A 17,538-nucleotide genomic window follows, 5' to 3' on the forward strand; every position below is an offset into this window, starting at 1 on the left:
AGAATCATGATTTATAAAATATATTTATACATGAATTGAATTTTATTATGTTCAAAAACATTACAATAATTGAAATCTAATTCCCAAAAGGTTGTTGTAAGGCTCAAATGAGATAATGCATATAAAAATGTTACTAACTCAATTTTAAGAATTGAATTACAATCATGACCAAGTACAAAATTATCGATACTATCTTATGATTCAAGAAAGTAGTATGTCTGAGACATAAAAGACAAAGTTCCAAAAACCAAAGCAGCAATAAAAATTCTGTTGTATTAATTTCTATTAATTTCTCTGTCTTAATCAATATTGTACAATTCTACAAGTTCTAATGATAAAGACTAATATTTGTGGTCCTACTTTAAAAATTACTGGTTTACAGAAAAAGACTGAAATCCCTACAAAATCACAAGGCAATAAGTAATCAACCAACTTGCATGGAGTTTCTCTTACCTGTCCAAGTATTTGTGGGAAGGAAGTCTTAATTGTCACCTAGGATAAAATAATTGTTTTTAAAAACGGTTATTTTTCCTAACCTCATCTCATGTTTTACTAAATTGAGTTCTTCTGCATACCTTTCAAGTATGGTGATTTTTGAACAATTACACAAGAGATGTTCAAGAATGTTGTAAACCATCATATTAACTGAAGTTCAGTTTACTATTCTGTATATTTCCCAGTGCACTGCCTCCTCGACAATTGGATGAATGCCACAGTATGTGGGTGGCAATCCTTTATAGCTAGAATATTTAATTAACCACAATATGTTATGAAGAGATCGTGTTGTTTAAAATAATTTAAATCAAAATAATATCTATGAAACAAAACTCATCCTTAATCTATATTAGATACTAAGAAATCTGAGGAAAGGAGGCATTTCTTAAGGAAGTTATGACACTTATCTACAACATGGCTATAATATGTTGTCTTGCTAAAATATAGACTTCCTGAAAATAGCAATATTGATTTTCAAAAAAACATGGACACTTAGCAAGCATGCAGTATTGAAGGCAAATTAATAGCACATTTTTTTTTCTTTCTTTCTTTCTTTCTTTCTTTCTTTTTTTTTTTTTTTTGGAGACAGGCTCTCTCTGTGGCTGGCCTGGAACTCACTATGTAGACCACACTGGCCTCAAACTCACATAAATCCACCTGCCTCTGTCTCCCAAGACAACACATTCCTTATCATTTTAATATTGGAAATACAAAGTTGCAAACTGAACAACACAGCAGACCTGCAATATCCATTACTGTTAGAGACATCTACAAACTATCATCCATGAGTTCCATGAGATACAAAGTAATTCATTGTATAGGTAGGTGCACCTGAAACTTGGTCACAAGAACAGATTCCACCACTCTGCCATCCCCTACTGTACCCTAAAGAAGTTACTCCTATTACAGAATCCAAACTCTTATGGATGCCAACCAAGAATAAGGTATTCACATAAGCCAGAGTGTCATAGCACCACTGCTGAAAAGCACAGAAATCTTTAAAAAGTAGTAAGAGGCGAGATCCTTAAACTAACCCAGGACTGGTACAAACCAGCATGCACCACATCTGTTACCATAGTAAAGCATAGCAGCTAATTAAATGAAGCTCTTTAGTTTATGAAGGAGTCTTGATTCTGGGCTTTAAAATTTAGGATAGCCAGGCGGTGGTGGCGCACGCCTTTAATCCCAACACTCAGGAGGCAGAGCCAGGAGGATCTCTGTGAGTTCGAGGCCAGCCTGGGCTACAGAGAGAGTTCTAGGAAAGGCACAAAGCTACACAGAGAAACCCTGTCTCAAAAAACCTAAATAAATAAATAAAAATAAAATTTAGGATAACCTTTTAATACATTTAAAATTTAGAATAATGATATTCTAATTATTTAGAATAATGAGTTTCCTCTTCTTGTATATGATGCTCACATGCTCAAACAGTCTATTTACAGAAATACTAATATATTGTAAAGAAGCAAAGTGGAAACTATTTAACAGTTTAATTTCTCATATTTATGGGCTTGCACATCACGATGTATCTGCAACTAATGGAGAAAAAGACCTCTACTTGTCTGTAACTGAACCATACTTGATGATGCAAAGGTACGCCTTACCTCATACTGACAGTCAGATGACGTGTACATTTTTAACAATGCCACGTGGCTGTCATTTTCCGGCTGAGCAACATGAAGCTTCAGAGAAATTTCTGTGGAAGATGGAACCCTAAAGAGATTATTGAAATGTTAATCCTCAAATGTGAAATGCTGGAAAACAGCCACGGCTCAGTTAATTCCCAGCACAATCCAATGAAGTCATGTAGAGGAGGGTAGACACATTATCACGAGTGGGCACATTCACTCACGGCAGCTATCTGGCTGCTGCCTCTGGCACGTGGGGAATGGCAGAGATAAGGGTAAGATGTTCATGTCAGGGCAAGACTTAAGTGCTCTGTTCTTTAAACAGATTACTCTACATCTATCCCAAGGGATGGACGGGACATTGAAGAGTACATACACTGTACTAAGAGGAACTCTAATAATGCACATGACTTAAATGAACTAAAGCACAGATTCTACTTTACACAGAAACTTCTACAGAACACCAAAGTTTAAAGTCAGTTCTCTCATATACTCACTGTGCAATGGTGAGTGAATCTTCATAAGACCAGGGGATATGAAGTTTATAGATACTAGTTATTTCTTCTGTTAAGAAACAAAGGGGAGAAGCATTACTCTGTGCGTTATCTTAACTCGTACACAGGCTATAAGACTACTAACTACATATAAACTACCCATTTTACAAAAAGATCAGTGTTGGTCATAGCACATAAAAAGGATTATTGAATATTAGGCTCATAAAAGATATTACGGTATATTAGTAGTACTAAGAAACCTAAAACAAAATTAAACAGCTAAATTCAAGTTGCAACTGTAAGAAGACATAAAGATCTACAGTACTTTAACCTTTTTTAAATTTCTGATTACTATTATGTTGTATATAATGCTTGCATGTGAGTACACGTGGGTGCATGGAGGTCAGACAGACTTAATGGAGTCATTCACTTCTTCCACCTTTGTGCGTTCTGTGAATTGAGATCCAGTCTTTATCTTCTGAGCCAGTTCATGCATTATACAGTACTTTTAAACACAGAAATATGGTTTACTATTAAGAAAAAGTCTATGCTAAATCCCTTGAAAACAGAAATATTTTCCCATGATCACATATTTAATTTTACTCCATATAAAATATATGAAAGAAAAGAGATGCAATTAGAAACATTCTAGAAACATCAAAGAACTTGCTGGCTCTTCAGATGTCATACTGTACACTCACCTTTGCCTCCAGAGCACTTGCTTACCACGTTGACTTTAAACGCTTGGTATATCTGATAAAGTTTGACAAAGACAAAAACCCAAAGTTGACTTGTTAAATGAAAAAGCAAATGAAGATGCAATTCTTCCTGTTCTACTCATGAGAATTACCTGCCCAAAGTTCAGAAGCTCTATATTGTAGTACAGGCCACTCATATTTAGTATCACCTTCCTTGAAGACAATCCTGTTGAATGAAAAGGACTGTATTATTCAGAAACCAGAGAATTTTCAAAAACGGGCTGATTGCTTAAATAACATTTAAAATTAATAACAGAATTTTGAAATTAGGAGAAAATCTGTTGACGTGGTAGCATGTCAGTGGGGGTGATGAGCTTAAGGCCAGGCGAGACTGTGTGCTGAATGTGAAGCCTTCTGGACTACCAGGACGAGCATCTAAATCAGGTTTTCACTGCTGAGATGTAGGAAGCAACTGCTAAAAACCAAATTCTCATGTGGAAAATGCTGAATGAAACAGTATTGATAATGACTTTCTGATACTGAAGAGATTTTTTTAAACTCAAGTACTTATCTCCAATTTAAGGAAGATTTGCTGTCCAAAGAAAGCATGCTTTTTAAATGATACAGGTAATTCATAGTCATTACTTTTGGATTTTCCTGAGCATTTTGTACCCCAAAAATAGGGAGCCAGGAGGGTGAAGGAAAAAAAAAACCTTAAAGGAAGTTTCCTACCACAAACAACACCTCCTCTTTTCACGAAAGGGATGCGTGCGTGCGTGCATGCGTGCGTGCGTGCATGCGTGCATGCGTGCGTGCGTGCGTGCGTGCGTGCGTGTGTGTGTGTGTGTGTGTGTGTGTGTTTATGTGTACATGTATGAAGGATGCAGCATACTAACAGGGACAGCAACCAAGTTAAAAGAGCCCCTAAACCCAAGGTTGGAACAACGCAAACAAAGGCATGTCCAACACTAGTATTACCTTATAACTCCATGAATAAAATATCCACACTAAGTAAGCACACTCCACCACAAAGCTAGGCCCCCACCCCAAATATACATTCACTAATCTATACCATTAAAAATAAACAAATTAATAAGACAGACGAGGCAACTCCATCTCAGACAGGATTTCAATAAATGAAGACTGCAGGAGTCCTTACTTACTAAAGAATAAGTGGCGTTGTATGCTAAAATTAATGAGTTGCACATTTTTTCAAATTATTTCCTCCAAGATACTTATTAACAGTAAAGGAAAAGCAGTAACTGCACAGTAGAGGCGTCTGCCAGGTACCACCTTAATTACCCAAAGGTCAAAATTACCACCACAGTAATGAGGTTCATTAACATCATGCACTCTGACACATGAGGCAGGCACATGAGCTCTGTGGTGTTCTTGGCAAAACTATGTAAGCTCAAAATGAAAATGCCACAGTATTAAATCCAAATGAAGAGATGCTCTATAAGTAACTCAGTACCCTTGAAATGTTTCCACGGGATGGAGGCCACGGAAGACTGAGGAACTGACATGAACTACAGGAACCACTGGAGGAACACGGGAGCGGAACACTTACACTTTCGGCTACAGTTCCAGCCTCCATGCCTTTGCTTGGCCGTTACGGTCTCTAATTACACACTTTGTTTTATAAGTTGCCTTGGTCATGATGCCTTATCACAGCAACAGTGAAGTAAGTAAGCAACATCCCATTAGAGTTCACTTCTCGGTGACTGCTGGCCCAGTATTTAGTGAGGATCAAACCACTGAACCTGACCACGTAGTTTCCTAAGAACTATCCTTGAAACATACTAATATTTCATATTCATGACTGGCAAAAATAAATTTGCACCGTTAAAAGCTATGCTTAAGCTTCAAAGACAAACTACTTACCAAAGGAAAAAAGGTGAGTTACAGGAAGCTGTATGGATCTTGTTTCTTTTTTAAAGAATTCACAATCTACGACAAACTGAGATATGACATTGATTTATTAGAAAATACAGAATTCCACTCAGTAAAAATCTTGCTGTTTGTGTGGAAAGCAGACTTCAGCTCTGGAGGAAGCAACACTGATTATACAGTAGCTCTGGCAAGAACTCCTCCAGCAGGTGCTATGCTGAGAGGATTGCGTAAGCAGTTTCTTATCAAATACATCCAATTATCAGAAGGCCATGTATGTAACAAATTCATTGCAAAGTTTTATTATAACATAATAAAATGCCTTTCAGAGGAAGAGTATTAAAGGGTTGATTAAAGCACTGAGATGCAAAGATAATTGAAGATTAATTAAGGATTTAGATAATATGTCTCTGAGTACTTTCCTAGTCAGAAGGAAAATGTAACTTTGTTACTTACAATTTTTTTTTATTAAGTCTTGTAATTTTTAAGTATCTATAGTTTAATCAGGCTTCCAAAGGCATTCTTAGTCACTCATCTATCGCTAATGCTGTTTATATGAGAATATTACCTATCAGCCAGCTATTGCAGAAAATGGAAAAAATGAATTCTCACTTACCAAAAAGTGTGCTTTTCACAAAAGGAAACCTAGACTGTGGCATGCCATTACAAGTTTTATTTTGACAACATTTCTTTTTTTAATAACATTTCTAGACGTGTGTAGGAAACTCTGTCTCAGCTATCTACAGAAGGAGCAGTTTCTGGAAAGGCACAGAGATATAAATAACCACATCAGCACAGAATTATTCCATCACCTCACCAGTAGGAGGTGATGGAAGCATGAATATAATCCTCACAACAGTCAGAAGACAGTTTGCTGTCTCGAGAGAACGGAAGCCACCAGAGTCCACCCTGGGCTTTTGTGACGACTCCACCCTAGGTATCTCAGCCACGCTATTCCTTCACTCACAGATGGACTGACTCTCAGTTGTCTCTGACATTGGAAAACAGGTGCGGGAGACTCCATCAGACCTGTCCGCATGTGTGGAACACAGGAAGAAAAAGACTGTGTGCTAAGTGTCTGCTTCCAACCCTCCTCTCAAGCCAACAAGAACTCCGTCCACTTCAGAAAAGAGCTACTCAAAGACCAAAAACCATTTATTGAACAGGATTATTTATATTGTTACAAAGCTCTTTGGGGTGAATCCTGAGATAGGGAAGCAGTTTTTAAAAGCAATTTCAGTCATTCTATCTAAAGGTATTTAAAAAAACTAGAATTTCTTTTTATTATTTTAAAATTTGGCTGTGCTCTTAGCTCTGCATGATGAAACAAATCCTTAACCAAGAAAGGCAGAACCCAAAGGTCTCTTTCTAAAATATCTGAAGTCAGCCAGCATCTGGGCTTGTTTGGTTTTGATGGGGGCCAGGGGGATGCAGCTCGTTCCACACTATAGTTCCCAAATCTTAAAGCTATCCATTGACTCCACTTTTTGTACGCAGAAATCAAAGATCTAAATTTTCATTCCAGTGAGTGAGAAACAGCATAGAGAGCAGTGATACTTTCCGGAGCATCCTAAGACAGACTACGTATTCATTAGTCTGTTACAACTATCTATTTACAGAAGGGCTCATTTGGGAAAGATGTTAGATTCATTCAAAACCAACTGACCTGACAGGAAAACCCTTAAAGAGAGCGTTTAGTACTGAAGATGCTGAATTACCTCTCACTTGAGCTGAGCAAAACAAAACAATGAACCCAGCTTACAGGGACTGTGGGACTCAGTCTTCGAGATGACCCGCAGCTACGCCCCTTATCCTTCCCTACTTTCTTCTAAATTTCCCTAATTATTTTCATCACAAATCTCATCCACTTTCTTACTCAAGGAACTCTGCGTTTTTGTTTAAGTGTTTAATGTGGCAGTCACTGCAGATCAGAGGTGCAAAGTGTGGGGAACAACGTATGGGGCTGTTAACCTCAGAGTTCCCAGTACGCTGGGGACAATCGAAACACTAGCAAATGATTAGAACGCAGAGTAATATGAATATTCCCCAGAGCACCATCCAAAAGTATCGTGTGGATGGCTGGGGGAGTGTGGGAAAGCAGGAAAGGAGCCTCGCTTGGGCTGGACCTCCAAGGGTCCGTCTGCTGGTCTACAAGGAGAATGGGGAACGGGGCTTCTCCCTCTACACTTTCCTCTATGTAATGCTCTCCCACCTTGAATGCCCACCTCCACCCCACTACTACAGCCCCTCAAAACTCCTACAGCGGTGGTCACTCCTCCACCACAAACAGATGAGGCCAGTACTGCTTTCAGTGAAAGATCTAACGGCTTCCTGTTGTCTCTGTCCACGGCTTCAGTCAGCAATTCCTCAGCACTGCCGAGAACAGTGTTTCTGCATTTCTGTCCACGATTACGCTACCTTTCAAAAGGCTGGCCTGGCCAAGTTATTTACTTATTCACTCATTTCCACACCATGCTTCCTCACTCATGGTATTGTGTTTTGTTTGGATTTTTGTATTGGAGAACTGTTGATTACAGTTTTTATAGCCATGCTGCTACTGAGTTTCTGGAGTGTGTACAGTACAGAGACTGAAATTTGGATTTTTATTTAAATTGGTTTAAATTTAAATAGTCACACATGGTAGTAACTTGGGGCTTGACAGAAACGATCTAGGATATTCTCCTTTCCCACAGGATTCCTTAAATCTTCCCTACAGCTGTTCATCATCACCTCCCTAAAGCCATGCTGACTTCCTCAGTGATATTACTGTGTTTGCACTTTCCATGGGCTTGTTATACGCTGACTTGCATTCTGTGCATTTAAAAAATGTGTGTTTTCTCATCTGACATTGCTCTTTTTCCTTCTTACAGAATAGGATGAAAATCAGGGAGATCCTTTCTGTATTTCCTATTAATTCCCGATACCTTGTACATAAAATGGTATCCAGCAAGTAACAGTTTGGAAAGACGAACAAACTGAAGCCAGTTTGGCACAAAAAGATCTGTAGTTATTCTGCGTAGTTCAAGGGGAGTGGATAACCTAATGACGTGATGTCAAGTGGATCACCACACTGGCCATCGTTTTAGATAACCCTGAACCTATTTGGAAATCATCAGAAAGCGGATTCCCATGAGCATCCTCCATGCACTCCAGAAAGACCTTAGCCTATCTGTTACCTTACTTCCATGGACAGATGGTACGTAGACAACAATATGGGACAGGGATGGATAGTCCTGGAGTCGTAACGTCAGAGACTGAAAGTAAAGGCCAAGATACAGAGTCACTTTTATTTCCGAGGCGAAGATGAATGCATGGCAAAGAAAAATCACAGAAACTCGTTTCTCAAGTAGTAATTTTAAAAATCATCTCTTAAACCACTCACTTAATAGGCATGAGGCCCTGAATTTAACTTTCAGCATATCCTCACACCCCCCACACAAACACAAATTTATATCCAAATTTATATTCCCAGATCAATAATCCTACAAAGACAAATTTATAACTACTGTTAAACATAAAGCACCTAAAATATTCCTTGAAATATCTCTTCAGATTGAAAAAATGATGTTTAACATTACAATTAATGATTTTGTATAACTATCTCCAAATGTGGTGTGTTTCTTTTGTACTTTGGCTATCTATTACTGAGAGCATTATGGTAGTATTTCTACATTTATTGGCAGTCAATGACAAAGAACATTCCAAAGTTGCTAAATGTGATGGAAAAGTTACAACTTAATCTCCAGGGATTCTGACTTATCGAAAGTAGCAGAGTCACTGAGTAATATGCAAACACCATCCAATAACATTTATTTAGTATATGACAAAGCACAGAGCTAATGATACATTCCACCAAACGAACAACTATAATTTGTTCTACTACATAAAAATTAAAACCAGATTGTATATCTATATTTGGGGAATGGACCGGTTGGAGACTAGCCTTTTTAATATTTGCCAAGATTCCAAACACAGTTTTCAACCCAGTTTTATGTCTGGAAGTAGCTATAGAATCGGAATGAATATAATACGCGGGAAACATTGTTTCCACAGACATTTGTTTTCTTGGCTCTCTTCCTGAACACCAGTGTGAGGAAGTAGGACACAGGCCAGAACTAAAACCCTGAGGAAGTGACCAGCCTGACCAGAAGCCCAGCCAAGCCACAAACGTCTTAACAAGAGCACTGAGGTGCCACACAGACTATAGGCAGCTGGGAAGAGAGCCTGAAGATAAACCAGTCAGGAAGAACGGACCTGTTCTGTGTAGCGATCAGCTCTAACAGCTACTCAACACGGATTCTCAGTAACGGCAGTTTAGAATTCATAACATTTTACTGGAGGACTCCACCCATTTACTAAAGTCCAGTCGGCAGAGGTGCCTTCTCAGAGTGATGATTTTAATGACGTTACCTCTGTTCAGATGACATTAATATGCATAAAACCTACGAAGTATTTTCACTTAATCACTTCATCACATTTCTTTATTTGTATACCTCTGATGTAGAGAAAGGGCAACTTAGAAATTACTGCCTGGTCTGAAAATGTTGTGCTGTTCTAATTAAGGAAATGAAAGTTGCATTTGATAGTGATTCCCAGGACTACAGTGCTGGTCACATGGAGGAAACTAAGCAAGCAGTGTGAGTCTGAGATCTTTCAGGACATTTTTATTCAGGGGAAAAACTTAGAGGAATCTTTAAGAGCTTTGTTAAGTCTCAACAAGCATTGTTTTTCCCTTTGAACAAGCACCCTTGCCTTCATGATGGCCTATGCTAGCTTATTTACTTATTATTAACTTTTGGAAACACACGAGGCTGGCCTTGAGCTTCCTGTGGATCACATATGGCATGAGCCACCATACTTTGCTTTATTCCCTCATTTTTATGGTTTAAAAGAAAACTGTGGCCAGGTGGTGGTGGCACATGCCTTTATTCCCCGCACTCGGGAGGCAGAGGCAGGCAGATCTCTGTGAGTTCAAGGCCAGCCTGGTCTACAGAGTGAGATCCAGGAAAGGCGTAAAGTTACACAGAGAAACCCTGTCTCAAAAAAACCAAAAAAAAAAAGGGGAAACTGTACTACTTAAAAATCACTAGTACATTATACAAAACTTGTTAGTATAATGGAAAAGCTTGTTTGTGTTTAATATTATCTTAAACTTAAAAGGCCTAGACTGAAGAACGCTGTAATCTTCTCTTCCAGAAATCACTATTAAAAAGCAGACAGTGAGAGGCTGCTGGATCTCTGAGTTCGAGACCAGCCTGGTCTACAGAGTGAGTTCTAGGACAGCCAGATACACAGAGAAGACAACTGGAACAGCTTGTTTTCTGGCTATCCAGACATCTGATTCCTAAATTAAGAACAAATATGGGCTTACCATTTGGTAAAGACATTTTTCGGTCTTTGTAGATTTATTAAAAACAAAAACAACAACAACAGTATTTACTTGTGCAGTTTACATGTTTTGAGAACCATTCTCATGATACAAAGACAAGTCCGCACTATGCTGCCCGGCCGCCATGAATGCTTGGCTGTCTTCCTTGCCTCTGCTTCTTGAACACTGGGTTACAGACGTGCACCACACCCAGCTAGGAAATGCATTTAAAGAGCAGGGGCAGAGTATGTTTTATAAGGTCTTTAGCTACTCATTCCTCCTGGAAATTATAAAATCGATAGAATTTCCAAGCTGGAAACTGAAGGGAGTACTCATTGCATCTCAAGAGACTGAGATACACTTCTACAATCAGATCAATCCTGATACCTCTCTTTGGTTGGCTTTTGCCTGGAACATCAGGAAAGACCCAAGGATGGATTCCTTTTAAAGATGCTTTTGAGTAAAATTGCTTCTTTATACATTTGTTTTACAAACACAAATCATATTCGTATACCAAAGAGCAACCAAAGCAAAAAATAAACGAACGAAACGAAACAAAACAAACACCAACCAGAGTTGTTAGGTGACTATTCCCCTGACATGATGCTTCTTTTAAAGTTGCTCTCTTACAGTACAATGAACACCGAGTTACTTGTTTACACACTTTAACACTCCGGCCACTCAGGCGACTAAGGCTGGAGGAGCGAGCGTGGGTTCGAAGCCCACTCGGGCTATTAAAGAATTCAAGGGCAGGATGCACGCTTACTGTGGTCCCTCCCCCACCTCAGAAATAAAAAGCAAGAGGCTGAGGATGTGACCCCCGTGATGGAGGGGACGTGACTGGAGGGCAGTCCCCAGTACTGCTCTCTCAATAAAGAAATTAGTATCAGCGAGAAAAAAAATACTCAACTGGTATCAATGGGAGAGGACTGGGGCCAGCTAGATGTCTTCCGTTTCACGACTGAGTTCATTGGAAAAGTATGTTTTATTTTAAGGGATGGATTTAACTTGGAAACTGAAACCACCAAACCCAGATGAGACTGTAAATTATTGGACAATTGGAAATCAGAACAGATATTTTCAACAAATTACAGACTTATATTGTGTTTTTCATAATAGACTTTGAGAATATACAAATTAGTCTTTTTGTTGTTTTGTTTTGTTTTTTAAAAAAGACTTGCTAAATTACCAGAGTCACTTAAAGAAATCACTAACAATTATTAAGTAACTTCATGTTGTGATTTACCACCCTGGAGAACTAGATCCAAGAGTTTCCCAATTGCTTAACTACAATGTGATGTAATCTAGAAAATTACTCAGCGTCTCTCTGAAATACTCACTGCCCAATGCAAGGTCCTTCCTCCCAAACTGAATTCTCAACAGAATACATTAACCAGTTGAAAGTTTAAGAACAAACCATTTAAGCATATTCCACCCCGCCCCCTGCCACCCCTCCCCCCCCAAAAAGAACTTTAAAATTCTCCCTGCTACTTCAGTAAATGATGTTGCAACAGTAAGTTGTCAACTTAGCTTTTAATCTCTGAAAAATGAACAAAACACAGCTAACTGTCTGCTACACTCCTCATCAAACGTATTTCCAAAGAAAAGACTCCTGAGACTTTTAAAAAGAGCACATTCTAAAATGTCTACCAGCTGAATTATTTTACCTAAATCCACAATTCTAAAGCTATCATTTACCTTAATTGTTGGCAGCAGCTCAGCTTTCCATGATAAATCAACCCCCTGCCGGCTTTGAAATAAATATGAAGGTATAATTAGAGGAGAAATGTGCAAGCATTATAATTTACAAAGAAACTTCAGAGGAAAGAGAAAAACCATCTGCAGCCCCGGAGGGGAGAGACTGTATAGTTGTGGAATATGTAGGCTATACAGAAAAACCATCTGCAGCCCCGGAGGGGAGAGACTGTATAGTTGTGTAATATGTAGGCTATACAGAAAAACCATCTGCAGCCCCGGAGGGGAGAGACTGTATAGTTGTGTAATATGTAGGCTATACAGAAAAACCATCTGCAGCCCTGGAGAGGAGAGACTGTATAGTTGTGTAATATGTAGGCTATACAGAAAAACCATCTGCAGCCCTGGAGAGGAGAGGCTATATAGTTGTGTAATATGTAGGCTATACAGAAAAACCATCTGCAGCCCCGGAGGGGAGAGACTGTATAGTTGTGTAATATGTAGGCTATACAGAAAAACCATCTGCAGCCCTGGAGAGAAGAGACTGTATAATTGTATAATATGTAGGCTATACAGAAAAACCATCTGCAGCCCTGGAGAGAAGAGACTGTATAGTTGTGGCATATGTAGGCTATACAGAAAAACCATCTGCAGCCCTGGAGGGGAGAGACTGTATAATTGTGTAATATGTAGGCTATACAGAAAAACCATCTGCAGTCCCAGAGGGGAGAGACTGTATAGTTGTGTAATATGTAGGCTATACAGAAAAACCATCTGCAGCCCCGGAGAGGAGAGATTGTATAGTTGTGGCATATATAGTTTATAGAAAAACCATCTGCAGCCCTGGAAGGTAGAGACTGTATAGCTGTGATGTATGTAGTCTATAGAAAAACTGGAGAGATTGTATAGTTGTGATGTATGCAGTCTATAGAAAAACCATCTGCAGTCCTGGAGGGGAGAGAGACTGTATAGTTGTGATGTATACAAGTCCATAAATTCCCTTGGTTAAAAAAAACTATTAGTTTTTCCTAACAATCGATCAGTTAAATGTCTAAAAAAAGTTTCTAGTTATAAATCTCCTTTTATTATCATTTAAAACAACGTCAGGACCAGTGAGGTGAGTCAGTGGGAAAAGGAATTTACAGTAAGAGCTTGGCAGCCTGAACCCAGAATGACAGAGGAGACCCGGTTCCCAAAGCTGTCCTCTGAACTTTATACATACACCATGGCATGTGTGCTCGAGCACACATGCACACACACACAGCACATATACACATAGAGCACAAACACGCATGCATGTACACACATGGGCATGTATAACACACACAGAGTAATCCAAATTTAAAATATAAAAATTACAATTTGATATAGCAGTAAAACAAACATATGATGAGCATACAAAGCCCTTCTGGCCATTTGTTGTGGTTTACATCTATAATCTCAGCACTGGGGAAGCTGATGCAGGAGAATAACAGTGAGTTTCAGGCCATCCAGAGCTACACAGTAAGTTCCAGGACAGCCTGGGCTACAGAATGGGACCTTACTCAAAAACCAAAGAGAAAAAAAACTAGTGTGTGTGTGTGTGTGTGTGTGTGTGTGTGTGTGTGTGTCACACGCATGTACACATATACCTATTCTGAATTTTTAACTTCTAAGCATTGTTCATGGTAAGAAAAATGAACAAGTGGTTCAAAAAACTTACCACATAGATGTGCTGTTTATGCAGCCAAAAATCCAACTATTTGTATCCTGTTGGTTAATAACAGAAAACAATGATATAAAACAAACATCTCTAATACTTTCCTTTTATGTCATCTATAGATATGATATATAGAAACATCAATAGTTAGGATCAAGGAAAAGAAAGTGGTGGTTTGTGACTAAGGAACGTCCAATACGTTCTTAAAAGACACACAGGTCAAGGGCAGGTCAAGAGTAAACTACTAACTAGATGAGCAATTGACTCACAGAGCAGCATGAGAGTGGCCTCAGGGCATTTGTACAGCCCATGACCTAAGTATTTCTAACTGCCGCCCCAAACTTCCAGCCTCACAATGTCCATGTGGGTTACATATAGTGTGACCTGCCTTCTATCCAAAGTAAGTATGACTGTTCTAGAAACAAACACCTACAGTCAGGAAGTTAAAAACAAATACCTTCAAATTTAAAAGTTAGCCTACACACAGCTTTTTACGTTATTATCTACATTCTCGTCTGACTACCAGAACATAACTTCTGTATCACCAGGCATGTGTTTAGTCTAAAACCCAACTGCAGAGGCTGGACCCTGAAGGTAGCCTCTACTTCCTCCTCATCAGCACAGAATTAGATGCTATAAAATGGACTGCCTTTCTTCCTTTTTTTTTTTTTTTTTTTTTTTTTGTTTATTCGTTTGTTTGAAGCACAGCATCCTACATTTAGCTTTGGTTAGTTTAAAAGCACTACCACTTGAGACTTTTACTTCAGCTGTCCTGGAAGCAAAAGTGATATCCAGGATCTGATGCTACTGAAATCCCACCAGAGTGCAGGATGATGTGGGTGGGGCACTGTCGAGGCAACTCTAAGCTGCCTTACAATCGCAGATAAAACAATGATGAGATCAATCCTTTCATTGAACTGATGTTTATAAAGTCCATTCTGAGGCCAAAAAAGTTACAGTCTCAGAGAAAATGATGAGTCAGGCAGTCAGTCTCTGATCTCATAAAAAAATAAGTAAAAGATGGCCTTCTGTTTTTTTAAGGATAAGGGAAAATGACAAGTAAGTATTTCTCTCCTCTCTCTGTAGGCAAAATGCTTATATAATTCCGGTTCCTCAAGACAATAATGAGACACTCTGAAGCAGGAGGACAGGCCAGAGCTGCAGGTCAGTGTGGTTATTAACTGGCACTTACAACTCCAGAACTTACAAGTCAGGAATAAACGAAGTCAGAAAGGCAGAATGCTTGTGATTTTTAAAAACTGTGTGCTGGTTATAAAATAATTCATTATCATATATTTCCTTTCTTAAATAGGCTTACAAGTTCTACAATAAAATTGAAAAGAAAGTAAATCGCATATACCTTATGATAATTAATACAACTCAACTGACTTAGTTCCTTTTCTCCTGCTCTGACAGAGCACCATGACCAAAGCAACTTATAGAAGACAGCATTTAATTTGGGGCTCAAACCGTTCCTGAGGGTTGGAGTCCATGGCCATCCCAGAGGGGACCACGGCAACAGGCAGGCAGGCAGGCAGGCGTGATGCTGGAGCAGTAGCTAAGAGCTCACATCCCCATCTACAAGCCCAGGCAGAGTGCGCCAACCGGGAATGGCATGGGCTTTTAAAAACTTGAAGTGTACCCTATGACATATCTCGTCCAACAAGGCCACACCTCCGAACCCTCCCCAAACAGTTCCACCTACTCAGGTCTAAGTATTCAAATCTATGAGCCTATGGGGCCATTCTCATTCACACCAACATGTACAACAGTTTTTTTAAAAAAGGAAATTTCATAAATTTGTACATCATCCTTACAATAAGAGCCCTGCTAGTCTGGTCTGTATAGAACCAAGTTCGTGTATGTGTATTTAGCAGCATTTATTTATTTATTTTATTTTTATTAATTAATTTATTTTAACCCTGACCACAGCCTCCCCCATCCTTCCTGTCCTCCCGTTCCTCCTCCCTCCCCCTCAATCCACTCATTCTCCAGTATTTGGGTAGGAAAGGGGCCGGCCTCTGCCATGGGCTTTCAGCAAAGCATGGCCTATCAAGATGCCTAAGACTGAGCACCTCCCCCTGTACTCAGGCTGGACAAGGGCAATCCAGCATGAGGAATAGGTTCCCACAAGCCAGATAACAGCACCAGGGAACAGCCCGGCTCCCATTGCCAAGAGTCCCACCATAAGACCAAGCTGACACCAACTGCCACACACATGCAGAGGGCCTAGGTCAGTCCCATGCAGGGCTCTCTGGTTCTTTGTCACTCAGACTCTGTGAGTTTCCCATGAGCCAGGTTTTCCCTCTGATGTCCTTGACACCCCTCCCACCCGACTCCTACAGTCCCTTCTCCCTCTCCTCAGCCGGACAACTGAGCTCAGCCCAGTGTTTGAGTCTCCGAATCCAGTGACTGATGGAGGCAGGTATTTATTAAAAAGAAAAAGCCATTGCTTTGACAGTGTAAACCTGTATCATGGTCACTCTACTGTCCTAAAGAACATCTGGTATAAAAAGCATCTGTATTTTAGGATGTGATCAAATAGTAAAACAAGGTTCATTTCCTAAAACTCCATTCAGACAGCTTCGCCAGCTACACTTACTCTTTAAACACTAACAAAAGTTCAATTCCTCATCCCGAATATAGAGAGATCTAAGGTAGAACGGGATGGAAGACTCAAATGTAGAAGTCACTAGCACAACATCAGTTATAGATAAACTGTGCCTAATAATTCTCAGTCAAGACACTGTTCCAAACGAGTGTTTTCACCTGACTGAAGTCTTATTAGACCAGTAGTTAAAGGATGAACAACAGGTTTTCAAATTTGAATGAAACGTGCCAACTGTCTTACCAGCATGGTGCTCTGACAGTAGGCGTGAGTGTAGGTTTTCCTATGATTTGCAAGAGGAAATGTGAAATAAATCTTATCAGATTCCTAAAAAAGAGAAAAAAAAAACAATTTAACTGTAATGAGGGAGTAATTTCATCATTCGAAACAATCACGGTAGCCAGGCGGTGCTGGCGCATGCCTGTAATCCCAGCACTCGGGAGGCAGAGGCAGGAGGATCTCTGTGAGTTCAAGGCCAGCCTGGTGGTCTACAGAGCTAGTCCAGGACAGGCTCTAAAGCTACAGAGAAACCCTGTCTTGAAAAACCAAAACAAACACAACAAAAAACAAACAAAAAATCACGGTAACAAGAATAAATTCTATATTATTGCTGTTACTAAGAACCGACTGGCTAGGAATGAAAGGTAAAGGATAAAGAGGGAAAAGATTAAAGACCCAGTAGTCACAGAACTGTCCTGGAAGCATCAGGGTTACCGCATTCACGGGTGTGAGGATTTCCCTTTGTTTACTGTTTTTATTGTTTTGTTGAGACAGGGTTTCATTTCATAGCAATGGCTGCTCCAGGATTGGCCCTGTGAATCACGCTGGCCTTAGACCGTCGGCCACCCTCCTGCCTCTGCCTCCCAAGTGCTGGGACTAAAGGTGTGGTCTGCACCACCATGCATGGCTGTGATATTTGAACTTTTAACCACTCTGGCTACCGAAAAGCCAGGTTATGGTTTG

At 39.6% G+C, this 17,538-nt stretch overlaps 1 protein-coding gene across 1 annotated transcript; it reads right to left on the bottom strand.

Moving 5' to 3' along the window:
• Window positions 1–372: 372 nt before the first annotated feature.
• LOC118575859 (GPI inositol-deacylase-like) lies at window positions 373–16,902 on the bottom strand (the record flags this gene model as incomplete). The annotated part of the gene is made up of 10 exons (XM_036176234.1): window positions 373–492; window positions 2,100–2,208; window positions 2,621–2,687; window positions 3,319–3,370; window positions 3,468–3,541; window positions 5,200–5,275; window positions 8,382–8,459; window positions 12,272–12,323; window positions 13,971–14,017; window positions 16,819–16,902. Coding segments are annotated over 10 exons (759 nt in total), but the record flags the coding sequence as incomplete, so codon positions are not given.
• Between the last annotated feature and the right edge of the window lie 636 nt (window positions 16,903–17,538).

The sequence above is a fragment of the Onychomys torridus genome, unplaced genomic scaffold (genome assembly GCF_903995425.1).
Source record: "Onychomys torridus unplaced genomic scaffold, mOncTor1.1, whole genome shotgun sequence".
In the NCBI taxonomy this organism is placed as follows: domain Eukaryota; kingdom Metazoa; phylum Chordata; class Mammalia; order Rodentia; family Cricetidae; genus Onychomys; species Onychomys torridus.